Source organism: Adiantum capillus-veneris, chromosome 28, assembly GCF_014529385.1.
Source record: "Adiantum capillus-veneris isolate H3 chromosome 28, ASM1452938v2, whole genome shotgun sequence".
NCBI classification, from domain to species: Eukaryota; Viridiplantae; Streptophyta; class Polypodiopsida; order Polypodiales; family Pteridaceae; genus Adiantum; species Adiantum capillus-veneris.
Window position 1 is genome coordinate 60,556,632 of NC_140958.1, and position 23,100 is coordinate 60,579,731.

General features: G+C 47.8%; 1 protein-coding gene across 1 annotated transcript in view; it reads left to right on the top strand.

Moving 5' to 3' along the window:
• LOC147420528 (uncharacterized) overlaps positions 1–22,069 on the top strand; it is a 92,441-nt gene extending 70,372 nt beyond the window's left edge. Inside the window, exons 3-7 of the mRNA XM_086503986.1 lie at positions 16,636–17,001; positions 17,078–17,320; positions 17,403–17,495; positions 17,622–17,822; positions 21,587–22,069. Of these exons, the coding sequence (XP_086360112.1) occupies positions 16,636–17,001; positions 17,078–17,320; positions 17,403–17,495; positions 17,622–17,822; positions 21,587–21,802 (1,119 nt within the window). The 3' untranslated portion in view covers positions 21,803–22,069. The remainder of the gene's footprint in view (positions 1–16,635; positions 17,002–17,077; positions 17,321–17,402; positions 17,496–17,621; positions 17,823–21,586) is intronic.
• The last annotated feature ends 1,031 nt before the right edge of the window (positions 22,070–23,100 follow it).

A 23,100-nucleotide genomic window follows, 5' to 3' on the forward strand; every position in this document is an offset into this window, starting at 1 on the left:
TCTGCTCGGATAATGGCCTGTGGTACTGATGCCTTGGCTCTAATGAGCCACGAGATCATAGAGACGAGAGGTTTCTCCATGTTCCCCCATCCATCTGTGCGCCCCGGCCTCCCGTGGTGATCCAATGAAGGTCCCCATATCTCAGCTCCATAGAGCAATGCTAAAGCCACCAAAGTGTCAAAGAGCCAGAGCTTCGTCCGGGGCTCCTGAAACTGAACCTGCGAACACATCTTCTCTAATCTACCCAATGCTGCGTGGGCTCTAGTCAGTCTGGTCTCTGCTGCTCTTCTGAGTGAGAATGCAGGTCCGCTAAAAACCACTCCAAGGTAAGTGTAAGCCTCTGTGTACTCCACAGTCTCCTGGCCGTATGTGAATGTAGGTGCTGACCTCCTGATCCACTGTGGGGTGGTATTAAACACCATAACCTTGGTTTTACCAAGGTTGACAGCCAAACCACTTTCGTGGGCAAACCTATGCAAAGCATCCAATTGACGTTGCATTCCCTCTGGAGATTCGGAGATCAACACTATATCATCAGCATATAACAAAAGTGGAATCCATGTCCCTGCCAACTGTGCACCTCTATCACCATCGCTCTCAATGTAGTCAGAAACCTCATCCACATACATCCCGAAAAGAGTAGGAGAGAGCGGGCAGCCCTGCTTCACCCCAATAGTGGAGTGAACCGGTGTAGAAAGTCCTTCAGGGGTTCGTACATGCCCTACTACTGATCTGTACAATGCCATGATCCCCCAAATGAGCTCTGTGGGTACTCCCATTTCCTGTAATCTGCGCATCAATCTAGCTCTGGGTACTGTGTCAAAAGCTTTGCGGAAGTCCACAAAGCTACAATAGATCTGTCTCCCATGAGATCTGCCCTCCTCGATGATGGCCCTGAGTGTCAAGATATGGTCAAGAGTAGAGAAGCCTCTCCTGAACCCCGCCTGCCCAGCTGCACGCCTTCCTTCCCTCTCTGCCCATCTACTCAGCTGTTGCTCAAGAATGGGTGCATACAACCGTGCCAGTGTGTGTCCAATCATGATAGTGCGATAGTTCCCAAGCTCCATGGGGTCTCTTGACTTGAAGATAGGTATGATCGTAGATAGGCTCCAAGTGACCGGTAGGCCCTCACACATGGCCCGGTTAAACATAACTGCTATAAGCTCTGCTGGTAGGTCTTTGGCATGCATGAAATACTCAGCGACTAAGCCATCATGATCATATGCTCTCCTAGTCCTCATCCCGTCAATAGCTTGGATCGGGGGGGTTGGGAAGGGGCGGCTGTCTGGGTACTGTGTACAAAGATGATTCGTACTGACCCTAGGTCTCCATGGAGGAAATAGCAAGGTGGGGGGGGGGGGGGGGGGGGGGGGGGGACTGCTCATGAAAGAGCCGCCACGCCTCACGCGAGTCCTGACTCAAGAATAACTGGTATAGATCTTGCTCGAGTCGAGCCAAAAAGGCACTCTTCTTCCGCTGCACCAGGCGTCAAAAGTCAATCTGTGACTGTCTATGAGTGACGTCCCCCAAAAGCACCTCCCTCTGAAGTTTGGCGTCTGGCTCTAGTCTGGCGGCACTCCTCATCGTACCAAGTGTTCTGAGGCATGCTCCCTGATCGGCGTCTCTGCTCAGGCTGGGTGTGTGGGTATGCCTCTGCTGCTGCATCATGTAATGTCTATGTTAGTATAGTAGTTAGTTCCTCCAGAGGTCCCTCGGGTCCTCAGTGCATAAGCGTCTGTAGATCCCGTCTATGTCTACAGAATCCGTCTCCCGTGTGAAGGTGTAGCGAGTAGGGGCTACCACCCGTGGCCTGTGTGCTACATTGAACTGGAAGGAGATGGTCATCGACACCAAAGCATGATCCATTGCCACCCCGACCAGTCTGGGCCCAACTGTGAGATCCTGGATACTAGAGATGAGATTCGGCTGTGCCATGACATAGTCCACTGTGCTGGCTCCATGTCTGTGTGGGAAGCATGTAAAACCTCCCGCAGCAGGAAATCTCTGTAGGCCATTCAAGATGGCCAATCCATGTGCGGTGCCCATGTCTATCAGGTGTCGCCCATACTCAGTATATTCCACATCGTGTGATAGCGTGGACAGGCCCGTCTCTACAACATCTAGCTCTCTTAGCATCTCCTCTGAAGTATCATAAAACACTGTTTGGTGATGGGTAGTCCTAGCATTGAAGTCCCCTAGGATGATAATGTCACCATCCCAAGAGAACTCCCATATGTCTCATCCAAAATAGAGAAAGGGGACTGTCCTCTAGGTGATGCATAAACTGATGTACTCGGGGGAAAGTAGCAAATAGCAGGGTAGAGATATCTTCATGTCTCTGCTTTCAATCTCACCCACATGTACCTAGCCTGCTCATCCCTGCGGGCTATATGTATCAATGGCTGCAGATCCTCTCTAAATAACACTGCCACTCCCCCCGAGCCCCGTCCTCTGTGCTCTGAGCGTGTCTCCTGTCTGTAAGCTGTCTCCCACCTGTATCCACTGATGTGAGGCATGGATTGCCCAGGGGCCTGGTGTGTCTCAGAGTAAAAGATGACGTCTCTTCCAGTAAAGCTATCCTCAAAAGCACCCACATCAAGACTCATAGATCCATTAGAGTTCCAGGCAGCCACTTTGAGTGTGGTCTCATAAGTCTCGCACCGTCATGTGGAGCGTCGCTCTAGTATTACCACTCTTCCATCTCGGTAAAAGGCAATCTTGCCTTTTTCCCTTGCTGCTCTAATCTCCGGCATTACTTCCTACATATGAGCGATCTGCGAGAGGGTGAGATCATCCCCAAGAAAGATGCCAATCTCTTTAAGAGTTGGTCTTTTTTTCAAGAAGGACTTCTTCTCTTCCATGGAGAGAAAACGGAGGATGAGTGCTCTTTCTTTTGAGGTTTCCCCACTGCTTCCATTTTTCTTTATGTTTCCCACTCTCCATGCTCTTGTGTGCGTCGGCTCATGTACCCCCATCAAGGCTATGAGTTCTTTTACCTCTACGTCCACATTGCCTTTGTCTCTAAGACCGCAAATTCTCACATGTAAAGCGCGCACCCGTCTTCTTTGCTCCTCCTCTAGTGTCTGATTAATGATAGTGGGTGTGGACGTGGGCGTTATCTCCTTGCCTTTTCCTTTCTTGGCCACCTTGATCCATTTCTCAGCTTTATCCGCCTTCTGTTGAGTTTTAGTAAGAACATCCGGTCGTCGGTTCTTTGTGTTGCTCTTCTCCCTCTTTGATGGCCCGTACTTGCTCCTTGATCTTGTTGATTTCTTCGATTACTGAGGGTTGCAGTTCGCCCTCTTCCAGTGTGTTTCTTGATCATGCTTCGGCGAGATCTTTCTTGAGTGACGCAATATCTTCATCTTGAGTCATCACTCGGTCTTCCAGCGTATTTATCTTACTCTCTTGGATCAGCAGGCGTCCTTCGAGCATGTTTATTGTGCCCAAGAGAGGGGCAGCGATAGAGTACGGGAGAGAGAGAGAGAGAGAGAGAGAGAGAGAGAGAGAGAGAGAGAGAGGAGAAATGAAAAAATGCGATAAGAGTATGGGCGAGAGAGAGAAATGAAATGAAATGATATATTAACGTCTACAAAAGGCCAAAATGACCTATGAGACCAACTGATTACAATGATGAGTCTAGTACCAAGTCTGGGTACAAACAAAGAAAACTACAAACAAAGAAACTGATAGGAGTGCTACCGACTCCTATGGGTGGTTGGTAGGCTGATCAATGGTATCATGCCATAAAGGTACAAAGTGGGGATAAGTGTCACCATGATACAATATAGCAGTAGTATGAAGCCTATCCTGATCGACACTCTGGGTGTCGTGCTAGAATCCTGTGGATCCTCTGCTGCAATCTCCTCCGGTGCTGCGTGGCTCCCCTCCTCAGTCGTGGTCATCTCGATCTCCCTAACTCAATAGCTCGATCAATGAGAGTACGGCTGGTATGTGTATGGGCGGGAACTGAGCTCTGTGATGGTGGTGTCCCCTCTGCCTCTGTGGTACTCGGGCTGAAGAAATCTGAGATGCGTCTCTGAGACTGTCTCTGTCTTTGCCCACTCAATAGAGCGTCTCTATGTCTCTGTATCTCAAGTAGGAATAATCCGAGAATTCTTTGATCCTGATATCTCATGACTCTATCTAACGAGTCAAAACCATCGAGAGAGAGAGAGAGAGAGAGAGAGAGAGAGAGAGAGAGAGAGAGAGAGAGAGAGAGAGAGCGAACCTGCAGCCAGCCCTGCGCGAACCGTCAGCCAGTCGCATGTCACCAGCGTGTGACTACTATCTATCCTTTTTGTTGATTTCTTTCTTATTATCTATTTACTTTCACTTTTTGGAAACACCCCTCGGGAAATCTAACTGCCCTGCATTGCATAGCTAGTGTGGAACTGTCCAGAGGGAGTCCAAGCCTGAGGGCAAGAGAGCACTAAGGTTGGACAAGGACTACGGTTAGCCAAGCGGGGTCATTGACTAGCCAAAGTGGAATCCTTTGCTACAGACGCTCCATTTCAGTTCTGGATGTGGCCGCAGTGTACAAAGAGGGTCGGATGACCTAGAAAGATACAATGGCAGCATCTCCTAAAATTTAGGGAACTGCTATTTTGGGACCTGAAAATGTGTTGACGTCATTACCTCCGGAATGACAAAGGGAACATTTTCTTACTCTGCCGTGAAGTCAACTGGGCAGCCGGTTGGGAGATTTTTAGGCGGCAACCCCGAAACGGGAAAATGCTTATAAATGTGCCAAGTGGCACCTTCTGGTGCACTTGCCTCATGCAACAAGAAGTGGCGCTGAATTTAGGAGGGGGAGAGCCTCATTTTCAGTTTTTGTCACAGGTTAAGAGCTATGGAGTGCTTGCTTTCCCTCTTATGCACAATGCGGTGCCAAGAGTGATGCCTTGCACGCTACGCACTGCTCTCTCTCTCCCCTTTGGCAGTATGTTATGCCCCTCTAGTGGGCTCTTCATTTGACCAATGTACAGTTGTGTGGGTTCATGCGCGATTGCCGAGGCAAGAGCCTCTTGCACACGTACTGGATTAGCTAGCGGCTAATCCCCCGCAGGTACAGGTGAATTTGGAGAGGTTTCATGCCAGAAATCTCGTCCGATTCAAAGGGCAAGTAGCCCTACAGGTGCGGGAGCTCGAGGACTTGCTACGGATGCGACCGGCACACGAAACGGAGCCCGAAACAGTAAATTACAGGCTGCTGTGTATTTTTGCAGGTTTAGGGTTTTGGCCCTAAACGGACCCTAATACCCCCAGGAGGTTCGGGGACGCAAGGGGACCGCTGTACAGGTGATCTGGCGCAATTTCAGGGCTGAAAACAGAGAATTCAGCGTGCTGCAGATTCTCGCCAGGTTTTGCAAAGTGCCCGTATGCGTCGGGAAAGTCCGGTCAATGCGTGAGAATACTGACTGTGAAGGGTCCTAGTACAGTTATGTTGCCGAAATCAGGCCGGAACAGTTGAAATTCAGCCAAGTTTGTGCGGGGCAGCTCTTAGGGATCCACAGCATTTATTCCCTCTTTTAAAGAATAAAGAAATACCGAAAGGGGCGCCTAAGTTAGGGGCCAATCTGGTGTCGGTCTTCTCATACAGGTGCATTCTAGCATCTGTATCCCATTCCCCTCTCTTGTGTCACTATAGCGCAGGTAAAATAGACGACTAATAATGGGTGAAAGCTAAATCAAGGTTTAATGTAAAGTCTACCGCCCTTTTTGGATTGAATAGGCCGGTTTCATCACGAGCAACCATCCACGCGCACCTGCAGCTGCCGCGTACCCCCATCCCTGCAGCCTGCAGTCACGGCGTCAGCCTGAAGTCGCGGCGTCCCCTGCCTGCAGCCCGTCACCTCCTCGCGCTATGCTACCTGCAGCCCCACGCGTTCCTCCTCGCGCTCTGCTGCCTGCAAAACCCTAATTTCCTGCAACCCTAATTTCCTGGAAACCCTAATTCTAATTCTCCGAAACCCTAACAGTCCGCCAACCCCACCTGTTTCAAACCTTCACAGTGTGCATCGTTCTGCTACCTGCAAGGGAGGGAGAGAAAGAGAGAGAGCGTGAAAGAGTTCAAGCTTCACTATTGGGTCTTGCTTTTCTCGTTTGCCAGTCTCGCCCATTCTTCATGGCGGCTTTGCTGGTCTTGAGTGCCACACACGGCGCTCCATCACCACTTGCCTGTCGCGTGGATTGTACTGGTGACCTGTTGACACGCATTGACTCCAAAATTCAACACTTGGCACAACATGCCTTGGTTGGCCGGATGATTGGACAGTCTCCACCTCGCTCTTCTATACGTGATTGGTGTCAGACTGCACTAGGCACTACTCAGGGACGGGTCTCGGAACTTACATTACTTGGTAGAGGCATATTCATGGTACGTCTTTCAGATCCCGCCACTGCCTCAGCTCTCCTGGCTTGCTCTCCGATACTCTCTGGTCGCAGAATGATATACTTGACGAGGTGGTATCCAAAGTTCACTACTGAGGAGTTTGACAGCCGGCATCTTATTCCCAGATTCCCTCTGACGCTTTCCTTCCCGGATATGCCTCTCCATTTTATTGATGAGCATCTCCTTCACATGATTGCTGCTCATTTTGGCACAGTAGTTGCAGGATCTTGCATCTTCTCCTCTGGTCCACCTCGCATTTAGGTCCTAGTGTTTGGGAATACTTCATTACTAGATACAGTTACTGTGGCTGTGCGTGATCGAGACTACTCATGCCGAATGGTAGTCACTGGCCGCCCAGGACAGTGTTTACGTTGTCACGAGATGGGACACTTGGCGCGCGATTGCCCCACTCAGCCACGCCATCGGCGCCAACAACAGCCAACTCGAGGCACCCACACTCAGCCACGTGGTCAGCATCCACAGTCGGTTCCTACTACTACTACTCGAGCACCTCAGCAACCTAAGGGTGCTCCCAGAGCTTCAACCCTCCATGTTCCTCCCTCTGCTTCAGTTCCTACTGAGACTGCATGGCAGACAGTAGGTCGTAACCATTCCTTCCGTCCTCGTCAGCAACCCACCCCGCAAGCAACCCCCAATGTTAACTCTCCTGCTCCCTCACAAGTTTCCGCCACTCCCTTACCCCTAGCTTCTCCTCGCCATTCTTCTTCTTCAGCCCAGGATCACTTACCTCTGCTACCAGCTCCTCCATCACTTGCCATTCCCTTGCCTGCTCCTTCCCCTATTCTCGAGATCCCTATTCCCATGCAGATGGATCATTCACCGTTGCTTCCTCTCCCTTTTCCTCCCCTCCCTCTCGCCCTTACTCCCCCCCCTCCACCTTCTGGTCCACCCCCTCCCTCCGCCGCTCATACTTACGTCCCACTCAGTTTTCTCAGCTCTTGCCCTCTTTCATGGCGCACTCATCGAGCTGAAATGTGCGGTGACTCAGAAGGACCATTGCGAGTGCAGCTCTACCTTATGCACCACAAGCCAAGTTGTGTTCCCTCTTTAATAGGCAGTCGCTCTCAGCCTACCCATTCCTTTTTCCTTCCATTCCATGCAGCTCAAGAATGGTCCGAGGATCAGGTTCTGCATTTTGTGCATGCACAAACTATGGCTCAGCTTAATTTATGGTTGTCTACTTCCGCTCCAGATGTATTGTCTCCACACTTCCCTTCCTGTATTGGTGCAATGGAATGGAGTGATGTTTATGCTTGCTATTCATTGCCTATGATCATTCATGTATCCTCAGATGTGGTGCTTCCTATGTCTATGCGCATTTGGGGTGTCAAAGCTGCAGCATCGGTCATGCAATGTAAACAAGTTGAGGTTCGCAGTTGGTGCAATGAGACGCCATATTTTAGAGAAGGCTTGCGGGTTGCTTTCCTCCCGCCAGAAACTCATCCCTTGGATGGCCCAGCTGCCTCCAAGAAGATGCGCAGTTAGTCAGATGCTTTACCAATTCTTCCATGCAGACTATGGATTTACATGTAGTTTCTTGGAATACTAATGGTTTACAGACTTCTCGGGTAAGAGGTTCACGTAAGCTTTTACTTCGCAGAGATTTACATGCTCATGTAGTAGGCACTGTGGATATATTACTAGTACGGGAGCATAAGATTGCCTCTCCCTTTGGTAATCTCATGCCCTCGGGGGCTCACACTTTTTGGGAGCCTGCTCTAGGCATTCATGGACAGAGTTGCGGTGTATGCATTTCAGTGGGGCCACGATACTTAGCATCAGTTCAGCAGCATGGCACCCTTGTCGCTGGTAGAGCAGTCTATGTTTCTATTCGGATTCGGGACTCTACCATTGGTTTTATGTCAGTATATGCACCCACTACTCCTCGGGAGAGAGCTACTTTTTGGTCCTCTTTGATTGCTGCTCTACCTGCTGTGGACTCTTGGGTTGTTGGAGGCGACTTCAACAACGTCGAGAGCGACTCTGATTGGCGATCGCTCACTCCTCCAGTTCTATCATCCATTTCTCCAGATGAGCAGCCAGCTTGGGATCAATTTCTTCTAGCTATTCAAGGTGTTGACGCTTGGCACATACCCTCTTTTGGTCACCACCCTGCTACACTTCATTACTCGTGGGGGTTTCAGAGATAGCAGGGAAGACTATTAGAGCGACTTGATCATTTTTACATTGGCCCTTGGGCAACAGCTCTAGGTGGATTTACTACTATTTGGCGAGGGACAAGCCTCTCAGATCATTTTCCCATCTCATTGTTTCTCTCTTTCACTAGATCCGCTGCACAGAGACGAGGCTGCCGCATCCCTGACAGTGTTCTCACCACCGAAGTCTTGCAGCAGCAGATTCGTGACTTGTGGTCCACAGGTGATTCTTACTGTGGTCCCCCTGGAGAGTTCCTTGCACATTGCATTACTCAGTCTAGTATTTACTGCCGTGATCAGACTTCTAGTATTCATCATCAGTTGAGAGTATGCGAGTCTGACCTCCACATTCCTCTTGGTTCCACTGAGCGCTTGCTTGAGGAGTGGCCTTAGGATGCTTATCTCGCTGCTAGACAGACAGAGCTCACACAGGAAATTCGTCGCATACAGGAGGCTAGGTCTGAGTTCACTCATCATGCTTCAGTATCTCATTGGATAGCTAAAGCTGATCGAATGAATAAGGACTTCTTCACTGCGCATAAAGAGCGCCCTCCTGGCACCACCCTCAGGACTTTGTGCGATGCTCAAGGAACACTTCATATGCATCCTGATGTTATTCTTGATATGTCTGCAGATTATTTTGAGGCATTGTTCACTGCTGATGTATGCACTACTGAGGTTTTACTTGCCCGTGAGCAGATCTGGCATCACACCCAACGTCGTTGTACAGACACTATGGCAAAGATCTTGTTGGCCCCATTCACCCTTGCAGAGCTTCATGCTGCTATCGAGAGTCTAGATCCATCTTCCTGTCCAGGCGAGGATGGCCTCACTAGAGCTTTCTTTTTGACCTATTGGGATGTATTGCGTACACCACTGCTTCGTGGTTGTCAGGATATCTTTGCATCAGGCTATATGCATCCGGATCTTTGTTCAGGTCTCATATCTCTTATTCCGAAAGGGGGTGACACCACTCAGCTTCGCCAGTGGAGACCTATTACCCTCCTCCCTTCGGTATATAAGATATTAGCGTTACTGATCAGCCATCGCTTGCGACCGTTCTTACCAGATATTATTCACACTTCTCAGACAGGCTTTGTCATGGATAGATGCATACTAGATAATATCTTCACTTTTTATGAGGCAGTAGAGTGGGCCAGAACATCTTCTGAACCTCTCGCTTTTTTCATCCTTGACTTCGAGAAAGCATACGATCGTGTTGAGTGGGAGTTTCTAGAAGGATCATTAGCCAGGATGGGTTTCCCTTCGAGATGGATCTCAGGCATATTCGCTCTCTTCAGGACTGCCAGCAGTGCTATTACTATTGGTGGTTGTGTCAGTCGCAGTTTTCAGCTCTCTCGATCTGTCCGTCAGGGATGCCCTTTAGCAGCATATCTGTATCTGTTTGTGGGAGAGAGTATGTCCGACTTTCTTCGTGCTCAGACTCATGCATTTCGTGGCTTGACCATGCCAGTACCTTCAGCTCCGGACCTTATCGATCAGGAGTTTGCTGATGAGACTATGCTGATGTTGCGCTATTTGCTAGCAGCTCTTGATGCCATGCGGGGAGCCCTGGAGGTTTTTTGCATTGCCAGTGGTGCACGCATTAACTGGCATAAATCCTATGGGTTATTGGTTGGCAGTGATGACGTACCTACTTGGGGGGTAACTGATGGTTTCACATGGCTACAGCCAGGTCAGACATGCAGATATCTGGGCTTCCAGGTTGGATTTGATGTTTCCTCACAGCAGTAGTTTGCACCCGTACTGCAGTCTATTCGCAAGAAGCTTTGTCATTGGTCTTCACGTCATCTGTCGTTGGCGGGCCGTGCATTGGTCGCCAACCAGGTCATTCTGGCTACAGTATGGTATACGGCCTCCTGTTGGATGCTACATTATAGAGTGATAGCTCAGCTCCGTGTTGGGGTTAAGGCCTATGTGCCTTGACCGGTCGCCCAGGTCATGGGTGCCCGCCCATTGTTACCCTATACTTATAGTGAGTATACTGTATAGGGGGAGCTGCCACTCTTTGAGTCTCTCCACCCATATCTGCGTGTCGTGTGTCTCCTTCTCTCTCTCACTCTCCGTCTGTGGTGCTCCCCGATCCCCTTCAATTGGTATCAGAGCCTTTTGTAGTCTTTAGACTAGGTTCTCTTGCTTAAAGACACAGTCGCCTTTAAGTGGGAGGTTGTTGGGGTATAGGCGCCTGTGCCTTGCCCGGCCGCCCAGAGTCTGGGCGCCCACTGACTTGTAAACCTGTAGCTGAAACCTGCTGAAAAACCTCAAGCCATTAGTGCTCGAATCCGGCTACCTAGCTCGTAGCCACACAAGCATACATCACAATACTCACTCCTGTGAGTGTGCCAAGATAACTGTACGCCTGTCAAACCCGTGAGCTAATCACCAAGCCCACAATGTGCGGTATCAATGCATACACACGCACAAATCTCCCACCTGCAGAGAACACCGCACGCAAATGCTAAGTGCAACCCGCAATCTCTACCTAGATCGCATAAATGATACGCATAAAACTCTTGGGAAAATTTCGCCAGAGTTTTGACGCACAATGGCTATCAACACAAAATAACCATTGTCCTGCAAGCTCAATACAATGAGCAATCAATGCGCATCAAACTACACTCAATATACATGCATAAGCTCTGCAAACCTGTGTCCAACAAATGCTCACAAAGAGTACCACAGGTGATCATACATGTCATCCATAACCAACCTCTGCACTTGCTCACAAGATCTACTGCTCACCACATAAGCATACACAGAGGCTTGTAGGAGAGCTCTCAGGAGCTTCCTAGTGCTCACAGATCAGAGTTCCTCTACAGATCAGCCCACAGTGTACATCATTTTCCCTCTTCGGGCAAGCTTTGCAACAGCTACATCGGCGACAGGTTGGAGCTTGGAGCTTCCATAGACATGGAAGCATTGTGAGATTGATGCATTCAGCTCACGCATCGAGGTGGGAAGTGAGTTTGAGCCTTTCTATGAGCTCAAAGAAGCACAGAAGAAAGTCGTTCAGTGGTGAGCAGTAGATCTTGTGAGCAAGTGCAGAGGTTGGTTATGGATGACATGTATGATCACCTGTGGTACTCTTTGTGAGCATTTGTTGGACACAGGTTTGCAGAGCTTATGCATGTATATTGAGTGTAGTTTGATGCGCATTGATTGCTCATTGTATTGAGCTTGCAGGACAATGGTTATTTTGTGTTGATAGCCATTGTGCGTCAAAACTTTGGCGAAATTTTCCCAGGAGTTTTATGCATATCATTTATGCGATCTAGGTAGAGATTGCGGGTTGCACTCAGCATTTGCATGCGGTGTTCTCTGCAGGTGGGAGATTTGTGCGTGTGTATGCATCGATACCGCACATTGTGGGCTTGGTGATTAGCTCACGGGTTACACACACAGGAGTGAGTATTGTGATGTATGCTTGTGTGGCTACGAGCTAGGTAGCCGGATTCGAGCACTAATGGCTTGAGGTTTTTCAGCAGGTTTCAGCTACAGGTTTACAAGTTTACAAGCAGGTTTGAGGGCTTATTTGGGCGCTGAATTTTCAGCCATTGTTTCCTCTTTGCAGGTGTCCATGTATGGCTCAATTGTAGGCTGATTTGGGACACATTTGTGACTTGTTTATGCAGCTGTTTAAGAGCTGAATTTTGGGACTGATTTGCAACCGTATTTTACAACCATATTTGCAGACTTTTGTTGATGCAATTCGAGCCAGTTTAGGGCTGATTTGGTTGACATTTTCTACTCATTGTTGGTTGCTCTTTTGCGAGCATTATGGCTGATTTTTCATTTGACTTCCAGCGTTATGGTCTGACACAGTTTGATGGTGCAGATTTTGTTGCTTGGAAGGAACATATGCTTGTTGCATTGGCTTATTTGGGGCAGGATAAACCCTTGCGTGGTTTATCGGCGAAGCCCAAGTCTATGCGTGATGATGATTGGCAGGATCTTGATGAGTTAGCCATGTCTACGATTCGTTTGCATCTGGTTGAATCTGTTGACTGGCAAGTCTCGAGGGAGACTACAACTCATGCTTTATGGCAGAGTTTACATGCTATGTACGCGACATCCATGTCTACAGGGGAGTCTAGTCCCACTTCTATGTCCATGGGAGAGATTGGTCCCACACGCATAGAGACTTGACATGTTGGCATTGTGGACATAGAGGGCACATTAGGCGTCGATGTTTCAGGCGTTTGAGACAACGGAGGCGACAGATGTGTGATGCAGATTTGGGCATGACAGATGCTAGTGAGATTAGTACGGTGGTTATTGAGTATGCTTGTGACGGCGATGTCACATTTACATCTAGCTTGTCTTCAGACGACCTTATGTCTACGGATTGCATATCGGATTGCACATTGTCTTCACATTGGTTACTAGATTCAGATGCTACTTTCCATGTCACGTCGCATCGTGAGTGGTTTAGCATGTTTTCTAGTGGGAGACTTGGTTGTGTGCACATGGCTGATGGTGCTGTGTATGACATTGAGGGTGCAGGAGACGTATGTTTGTCCTTGCCCAGTGGTATGAGATTTACCCTGCGTCATGTGCGTTATGTGCCAGATCTGAGACGGGATTTGATCTCAGTCAGACAGTTACGGGATAGTGGATGTCAGATTTTGCTACGAGAGCGAGATTTTGTGATGCATTTGGGTTCGCTAGTGATTGCGAGAGGTGCCAGGAGTGGTACAGGTTACCCATTGCATGTGGATCACGCGAGAGACGGTGTTGTCTCTGTGATCACGCAGCCAGGTAGAGAGCGAGAGCAGGCGAGTCTCTTTTACTTGTGGGTTGCAGGATGCTTTGCATGGAGTGCAGAGTAGTGAGCTCGTTGTGCACACAGTTGGGGCACGACTTGAGCAGTCACACAGAGAGGTGACAGAGTCAGACATGCATGCTTTGCTAGTGACTGAGCAAAGCAGAGAGTCAGTTGTGCGAGGTACTTCTATGCAGGATAGACAGGTAGAGCGGTCTTGCTCTAGTGAGTCACGACAGGAGGACGTTGTGCAAGAGTCTATGCATACGGAGTTAGAGCATGAGAGCTCTAGCGAGTCACAACAGATTGAGTGGTCATGTTTGCAGTGGATGATTGCAGAGGAGGTTGAGACGTCAGCGATTATGCAATCATTCCTTTCTATGCTCGACAGTGAGCATGGGGATATAGTTGTGCAGGATATGTCTTCCAGCAGACACCTAGAGCAGCTGGTTTGCTCTGAGGTTGCACGACAGGTTGATGCGTCTTTTGCGGACAGTCAGGAAATGCATGTGGCTGACACGCCTTGTCAGTCAGAGATGCCTATTGCCAGGGATATATATGTTGATGCATGCTCCGTAGAGCTAGCAGGGCCCGCTAGCATTGCATCGGCATTCGGTGGTCTCATGTACAAGATGCTGATCTCGAGGTCCGACATAGCAGCTGCAGTGGGAGCATTTGCAGCAGGGTTGATTAGTTGTTCGATGACTGATCTCGGCATAGAGCATAGGGGAGGTTTGCAGGTATTGGACCAATACTTGCAGGAGTGCATGAGCTCTTGTAGACTCTTTGCAGAGCTTGGAGCTAGCTCTGTGTGGCTTCCGCAGCAGGATGTTTGTCTATCAGTAGAGCCGGATGCACTAGCTCATCGAGAGTCAGTGGGCATAGGTTGAGAGAATCTCTCACCTTCTATTAGTTGTACACTAGTAGATCTTGCTTAAAGGCACATTGGCCTTTAAGTGGGAGGTTGTTGGGGTTAAGGCCTATGTGCCTTGACCGGTCGCCCAGGTCATGGGCGCCCGCCCATTGTTACCCTATACTTATAGTGAGTATACTGTATAGGGGGAGCTGCCACTCTTTGAGTCTCCCCACCCATATCTGTGTGTCGTGTGTCTCCTCTCTCTCACTCTCCGTCTGTGGTGCTCCCCGATCCCCTTCACTCCGCAGACTCATGCGGAACTTTTTATGGAGTGGCACAGATGGGAGTACTGATACTCGTGCCCGAGTTCGTTGGTCCACGATTATTCGCCCTCGATCAGAGGGTGGCCTTGGCATTATTGATCCAGAATTATAGAGCCGCGCCCTTCTTACCAAGCTTATTGTTCGGGGTCTTTTTCCCGGCCAAGAACCTTGGAAGATGCTTCTTCAGACTGCTCTTTCCACAGCGACTCCGCGCCGCGGCACCAGAGATGGCCATGCTTGGCATACAGGGTATCGTTTTCTCTTTACGGATGCCCCCTTGTTCACCAGAACTCTCTCACCCTTCATCCAATCACTCCTTCAGATTTGGGTCTCCATGCGAAGGGCTATCATACGCTCACCTCCCTCATGTCGTGAGGAGATTGAGCGCCAACCTCTCATTTGGAATGATGCAGTTCTTGATTCTTCGATTAATCCTCCCCGTCAGCTTGGAGAGAGGACTCACATTGATTGGGCTGCTTGGGACACTGGCCCTGCTGCCTCTATGCGGTTGTTTCATGAGACACGTATGTTGGATGCAGATTTTGTGGCAGAACATTATGACATTGGTCGTGGAGTGACGGACAGACTGCTTGAGATTGACTCCGCCGTTCCTTCACAGTGGGATGCAGTCATGCGAGGCACGGTTCAGATGCCTCCCCATAGTGGCTGGGAAGGTCTCTTTGCTCAGAGCACTCTCTTATTAGTTCGTTTAGACACCATGTTGTTCACAGTTGATACAGACTACTCTCAGGGGATTCATGTTAGATTGACATATGCTACCACCTCTCCGCACCTTGTCTACCCCGGCGCTCGATGGGAGGCCATACGAGTAGTAGGCTCCTGTGGGAAGCGTCGTTGTGTTGACCCCCGTTTCGCTTCTGCTGATGCCGCCCTTTGGAGGCTTTGGGTGTGGGAGGGTCATGCACTATCTCAGCTTTATTGGGACCCAGGAGAGTGGCATTGGCCTCACTCTAGCCCCACTGGTGCACCTATATCTTTCTTTGAGTACACTGTCAGAATTGGAAGATTAGCATTGATGAGACAGCACCCACAGCAGCCCACTCGTATGCGTTTCTGGTTACATTCAGGTCTTTCCCATGCCTATCTACAGCAGTTTTGGTCAGCCATCTGGGATTTACATGCGGCTCGTCGTATTTCTTTTTTCATGTGGATGATTGTACATGCAGGACTTCCAGTTGGGACTTGGCTAGCTACTATGGGTCATGATCCGTTATGTACTCGATGTCCTCTGCGACTACCCGAGTCCCCTGCACACTGTCTTTGGTCATGCTCCTCTTCCCATATCGTGTGGCTAGCAGTTTGCTTTTTACTTAGCAGAGCCGGTGTTCAGCATGGATTTCTCACTTGGGGATCTGTTTCATTGTTGATGCCGATGCCCGGGCCGCATCTTTTCTACGAGGGCTCTGACACAGATCCAGCTCTTATGCTTACCTCGACTGGTTATCGGCGAGGGACTTTGGCTATGTTACCACAGATCGCTTGGCAGGGGGATCCTCAGACCCGTGATGAAGTTTTTTCAGTCATCACTAGCATTACACTATGGAATATTTGGAGAGCTCGTTGTCTTCACATTCTTAGTGCAGCACCACAGCTCCTTCAGGATACCCTCACGGCCATTTGGCTGGACATCATTCACACCCTCATTTGGCAGTGGGATTCTTCCTCAGATACCTCTAGAGCAACCGAGGCTCGTCGATTTGCCTTCCTTCGGCGTTGGGCCAGATCACCACTCTTCTTCACACTTACAGGTGGCCAGATTACATGGCATTATGCCCCCCCTCAGTGGCTTCTCCTTCACTCATCACACAGACCACCATGAGATTGTTCTAGTCGAGTTGTCACTATAGTGGCTCTCACCCTTCCATTCAGATTGTACACCCCACGTGATAGGCTATTTTGGCATCCGCTGGGGATTATATTGTACTCAGTAATATATAGCCCTGATTTTTCCAAAAAAAAAAGAGAGAGAGAGAGAGAGAAAGAAAAAGGAAAAATGAAAAAATGCGATAGAGTATGGGTAAGAGAGAGAGAGAGAGAGAGAGAGAGAGAGAGAGAGTCTAAAACCTATCACTCTTTTTCAGGTTAAGCAACATGGTGTTTCTGTGTTCTTGATGCCAGCAGGTATGTTAGGGACAGTTGAGTCACTCTGGGATGTATTGCCTTTATTTTCAAACACAGGATGGGGAGAAAATTCCAACATTGCCTTCTTAGAGAAGCACATGGGGACAAAATTAATAAAACGCATGGGACCTCGGGTCACAAACTTCTCTGTTGATGATATTCATTCTGGTGATTTCCTGGCCCTTTCAAAGATTCGTGGAAGATGGGGAGGTTTTGAAACTTTAGAAAAATGGGTCACGGGAGCTTATGCTGGTCATACAGCTGTTTGTCTAAGAGATGAGAACAACCAACTCTGGGTTGGTGAATCTGGTCATGAAAATGAGAAGGTAGGGCTTCTGACTGTGGAACTAGCCAAATGTTTGTGGCTCAGTTGAACTTGAAGTATCTTTTTTTTGTTTGAAGGGGGAGGAGATCATTGCGTTGATGCCTTGGAATGAATGGTGGCAACTCCAGCTGGATGACGTCGCTCATGCACACGTGGCCCTTCTGCCTTTGCATCCTAATATGCGGGCAAGGTTCAATTCTAGTGCAGCCTTGGCCTTTGCTCGTCAAATGGAAGGGAAACCATATGGCTACCATAACATGATCTTTAGCTGGATAGACACTGCTATTGATAATTATCCACCCCCACTTGATGCTCACGTGGTAAGTCATCTCCTATGGCAAGCTGCTGTTCCCATTTTGGTCTATACACATAATAAAGAAAGTGTCACTGCTTTGTTCTCAGGTCATGTCTTTAATGACTATGTGGACAAGGGTACAGCCTGCCTATGCAGCGAACATGTGGAATGAGGCTTTAAACAAACGTCTAGGGACACAGGTAATAAATTGTTGTGATACGTCCATGGAAATCAATGCAACCTCACAAATACTCGGTAATATTGAAGCCAAATTTTTGAATAAGTCCTCTTCTTACTAATAACAGTTACAAATTACCTGGGTGCAGGGATTGGATCTGCCAAGCATTTTGATGGCAAGTGAGGAAAAGGGAATACCGTTCGATATACTGTTGGCAATGCCTGAAAATGATGAGTGGATTTACAGTGATGGAAAATCAACATCATGTGTGGCTTTTGTTCTTGCCATGTACAAGGCAGCAGGCCTATTTGCTCCATTTTCTGATGCTGTCCAAGTGACAGAGTTCACGGTCAGTCTTCCAATTCAAAACTGTGTGTCTCTACTCATCATAATCAAAATATTTGGAACTTTTTGTCATTGAAGAAGGAAATAGCATATGTGTTTATGTCTATGCATGCCGTACGCGTGCTTTTTCTATGTGCGTAAGTGTGCATGCTTGTGTGCACCTACATCAACACGAATACATGCTTCTGTACACAAACCAGTCAATATACATGTGTGGCGTTACCAAGAGGTGCGCAAAATAATCGTTACTTAAATGGTTTGGTTATGAACTATATCATGCAGAAGAACCATTCCACTGACAACATATACCCTTAAATATAAGTATATATGGACTCATCAATCATCTGAAGACACAGATAGTTTCATCATAGTACTTGTGACTACCTAGCATATGTAAGTTTAGTAGTTGTAGTTGCAGTCAGAAATTGGAAAACGAGGGACATATATACTCAAAAAACAATGGTCTCTCGGCAGCATGTGTAGCTTGTGACCATCCCTTGGAGAGTCAGCGTCACTGTCTTTAGGATTGCCCTATGGCACAGCAGGTTTGGCTTTGGGTCCTTCGGCTGATGCCAGTTCTTTCCACTGCACGGCAGTACACTTGGGGGGCAGCTGCTTGGTCCACTCTCACAGGCCCTGCATTACAGTTTGAGCTATCTTCCACTAGCAGGATGATAGTGATAAGGGGGGTCGACCTACACTCCAACCTGCTACTACAGAGCTTACCCCACAGGAGTGGTGCAGTGAGAGAGAGGTGTGTTGGGAGCTGGTCTGCATCTTCGAGGCTCGCCTTGTGTCACCAGTGGAGACTGTTCGAGATTTTTGGCTGGAGTATGATCCATACTCTCAGGGGACAGTTTGAGAGAGTTCAGGGCAGCTCCGACCACATGCGGGAGCGCAGAGAGGAGTCCTCACGACTCTGGCGCCCTGGGCCTTTCTTCACCATGGTCCGGGGTGAGCTCAGCTGGCACTACCGTCCACCTGTGTGGCTTTTTCCTCCTCCCATCTCCTGATCTAGCCTCATATTGTACATATGCTGTTTTTTCATTGGGAGAGTCTCCTCTTATGAGTGTTGTAGCCCTCTCTAGTTTCATTAACTAATAGAAGGATCTTTTTCTTGGAATAAAAAAAAACCAGTAGGGAACAAAGTATCACCCTTTCAGAGATGGCCGAGAGATGGCAGGTCAAAAATACATGTTTCACCATACTACTGACTGTCTGGCATATGTAAGGTAGGCTAGTGTGATCAGCTGGCTACATTACAATCAGATATTTCCATATTGTACATATGCTGTTTTTTCATTGGGAGAGTCTCCCCTTATGAGTGTTGTAGCCCTCTCTAGTTTCATTAACTAATAGAAGGATCTTTTTCTTGGAATAAAAAAAAAACAGTAGGGAACAAAGTATCACCCTTTCAGAGATGGCCGAGAGATGGCAGGTCAAAAATACATGTTTCACCATACTACTGACTGTCTGGCATATGTAAGGTAGGCTAGTGTGATCAGCTGGCTACATTACAATCAGATATTTCAGAATGATGAACTTTCAATCTCAGAGTATCACCTGTTTCAGAGATGGCCGAGAAATGGCTGGCCCATATAGTTCTACATTATACTCCGTTAATTATTCAGGGACCAGTAAGTTAGAAACTAAGCCTAGATCTACTCCATTGTTTTCAGGCAACATCAACAACTCAAATCAGCGAGTCACCTGACAAGGCGGTAAAATAATGGAACAACATCTTGACTGAACGGAAAACTTGAACTAGAAGATACCAATTCTGTCAAGACAGAAGGAGGGGCCAAGTTCTCCACTCAGACGGATTGGCCCCGCAACACGAGCTCCTTGCAGTATTTCTTTCATGGTGACAATTGTTCTGTGTGAGCCCACTCACATGATCTGTCAACTTAAGGTGCCCTGGCACCTGGCCCCAAAAGCAACTTTAAATCATCTGCTATTTAGAACTGTGCTTGAAAGCACTTAAATAATGTGCTTTTCACAAAATCAGCTCAAGGAGTAGAACTGGCCCCCAAATAAGAAACCCATGTAAAAAAATGCTACGTCAGCAGCGGTACATACTTCCATGTAAGCATTGTACAAAGGCCTACGTTTTGTGGCATGAAATCCGGCAGTCAGCCAACCATCCAGGTCTCTATGCTTGCTCTAGTCAAGTCCGTAGAGTGGTCCCTTGCCACATTAGCCACCCGCCCCCCCCCCTCTTCCACGTCAAAAAAAGGGTAATGGCCCTCGATTATGCTTGCAAAAGTAACATAGCATGAAAAATCAGTAGACAATGACTTCATGCAGGCATGTAGATCATCCACTCAAGACAGTAGAGTCTCAAAGCATGCACGAGCGCATCCTAGTTTACATTGGATTTTGGACAACAAATATCAATCACATTCACATCTTGAGACTTGGTCCACACTAGAACTCAAATGTATCATTGATCCGTGCTCGGTCTATCTACTTATCACAACCAAGTCCATGCTGACCTCTATATGGATGTCTTCAATGCAATAGATCATCATCATCACCACAGTGGTGCACATAGATAAAATGTTGCAGACATATTACTCTCACACATAATTAAACCCACCAGTTTGAAAAGTAAACATCTTTGTCGCAACTATGATCTTCATATGCACATATAGAAGGCATAGATAGAGTATTGTCAACTCAAGGCCCCAAAAATGTCAGACGTTATTGGGTGACGCTATTCACAATTCTAGTTATCTGTTTTTAAGAGAGTGGATTGGCTCTCCTCTATGCAAAAGGCATTGCACCAAACTCAACTGCTAAATCCGCATAAACTCTTGGAGTGGTTGGTGTCAAACCAAAAGCGGTGAGATAAAGCTCTTTCAACTGTGGAATATCCTGATTCCTACGTCCACTTGGCATTAAGAGCAGGGTAATTCTTGAACTTGATCACGTGTGTTTGGGCCAGCGTTCCCTCAACTTTCTTTTCCTTATGTGCTAAGATCTGCTAAGGGTAAAGTATCTTCACCGTCTCTTCTACGTACCATCATGCACACATGACATGACACAAGCCATACTCACACAGACAAGTGTAGAGAACGAACATCAAGCTCACCTCCCAGCCATAGAACCTATATGGGATGACCCTCGAGCATGGGAGCCTGTAGCGAGGAGGCTAAAGTAATAGAATCAGCCTCTTTTTCTTGTGTGTGTGTGTGTGTGTGAGAAATGAAATGAAATGAAATGTTATATTAACGTCTTCAAAAGGCCAAAATGACCTATGAGACCCGAAAGTTACAAAGTGGTGGATCTGATACAAAGTCAGAGTAACAAAATAACCTAACAACGGTACAAAACAAAGATATATACTATGGGGTCCTAAGTTGGTCGATGTGAGTCAGGCAAAAAACTAAGCAGAATAATGGGCGGCTTGTTGGGATAGCTGAATCACAAGAGATCTAGCATCGGTCGTTGGCGAATCTCATCAATTTCCTCCATGGTTAGTAGTCTGACTGGGCGTCGTGTATGCCTGGCCAGCGTGCTCCGAATTTTCTGTCGTAGCCTTCGTCGATGCTGTGTAGTTCTTCGCAGTCGTGGGCGCCTGGATTTTCCCAGTTCAATTGCTTGGTGAGAGAGAGAGAGAGAGAGAGAGAGAGAGAGAGAGAGAGAGAGAGAGAGAGAGAGAGAAATGTTCTTGATGGTTCCTTCATTCCGCTTCATCTTCAATTCCCATTTCTGGACTCATGCTCTTGCAACTTAAGACTTTTTATCTTGAAATTTTGTTTCCAGATAAGAGACGCTTACATGCTGAAGTTCTATGAAGATGATAAGTTGCGATTGCCGGCATGGTGTAGTCCTAAGAGTGGTAACGATCTACCATACTGCCAGTTGTTGGGTGAATATCTGATGGAGCTTCCTGGCTACAACTCTATCAAGCCATATGCCCAAATGAATGAAAAATGTCCAAGTCTAGCACCCGATTACTTCAGGCCAGACCAGTGCTAGTTTTAGTGCATGGGGAACTTTGTGTGGCCTGTAACTCTGCTTGACATTGATTCTTAGAAAAGGCATGATCTTGTACAAATCCAAGGGCCTCTATGTTGAACTGCGATCCATTGTTGCAGTGGCACTATTGCCATCCTGCCCATGCCCTCTTAATTTTTTCTTGCATGTGATGCCTTGTATAGTAGTAAGGATGATGATGTGGGAAAATACTCCGTTGTATTGATAGTTCAAAATAATTTTATATGCATTATACATAAGGGAACCAAAGTTTTCCAAACCTGGGTGTGGGTGTGGGCGTGGGGGTGTATGTGCGTGTGTGTGTGTGAGACCGTTCCTCTGTCGCGCAAACTCTGCCCTGCGCGTCCTCTGCACAGCGTGCCAGTGACTGCAGATTTCCCTCGCCTGCACATGGCCCATCAGAGCTGACGCGAGCCACAGTAGCGGGCGAGATTCAGCAGGGGTTTTCAGCATCAGCTAGCAGTTTTGCGTGCGCACGTAAGCTTTGCAGCGGGCGAACTTCAGCAGGGACACTCAGCCTTTGGCGACTCTGCATGTGTCAGTGTGTGTGCGCGCGCGCGTGTGTTGGTCTGTGTTGAGCGTTCCTGTACAGGCTGCGAGCCCTTTAGTATTTTCATTGAGAACAGTTAGTAAGGCTTCCTTCTGGCAGTCGTTCGTTTGTTGTTCAACAGATCTTTTACAGCAAGTTCTGTTTATCAAAAAGTACTCTGCTAGCATAAGCAGTGTTGGTTTTGTACAGACCTCTGTTGGAGCAGTGATAGGCTTTATGTAAATATTTCTGTGTATATTTCTATGGGTTTTGTACAGAGATAAAGTTTGGAAAAAAAAAAGGTGAGTGCTCAGTTAACGTGTCCTTGAAGCATTCTGGAAGGTGCCGTGTTGGTTGTTTTATGGCAGAAGAAGTTGTATACAAGCGTAGGAAACAGGTGGATCTCTCCTTGATGGATGTTGCAAACATCATTAAAGAGTGTTTGTCAGAGGATTTTGCGGATGCTCAGAATGCTTGGGAAGGTCAGCAATCCACTATTGAAGTGGTCATGCCGGTTCAATAGCTTATGGATCTGGTTGCACAATATGCATTGAATGCAGTTATCTTGTTTTTCCCTGGCAAGATGTCCTCAGCACAAGACGTAGGTCAGTGGGTTGATTTTTTTTTTTTAAAGACAGGCAATCCGAGGAGTATATTTTGGTGCCCAAGGTTTTTATGAAGTATTACTGGCAGCCATGGACGCTCGTTTGCAATTGTTGGAAATGTCGCCTTTGTTTTTGAACATGCAAAT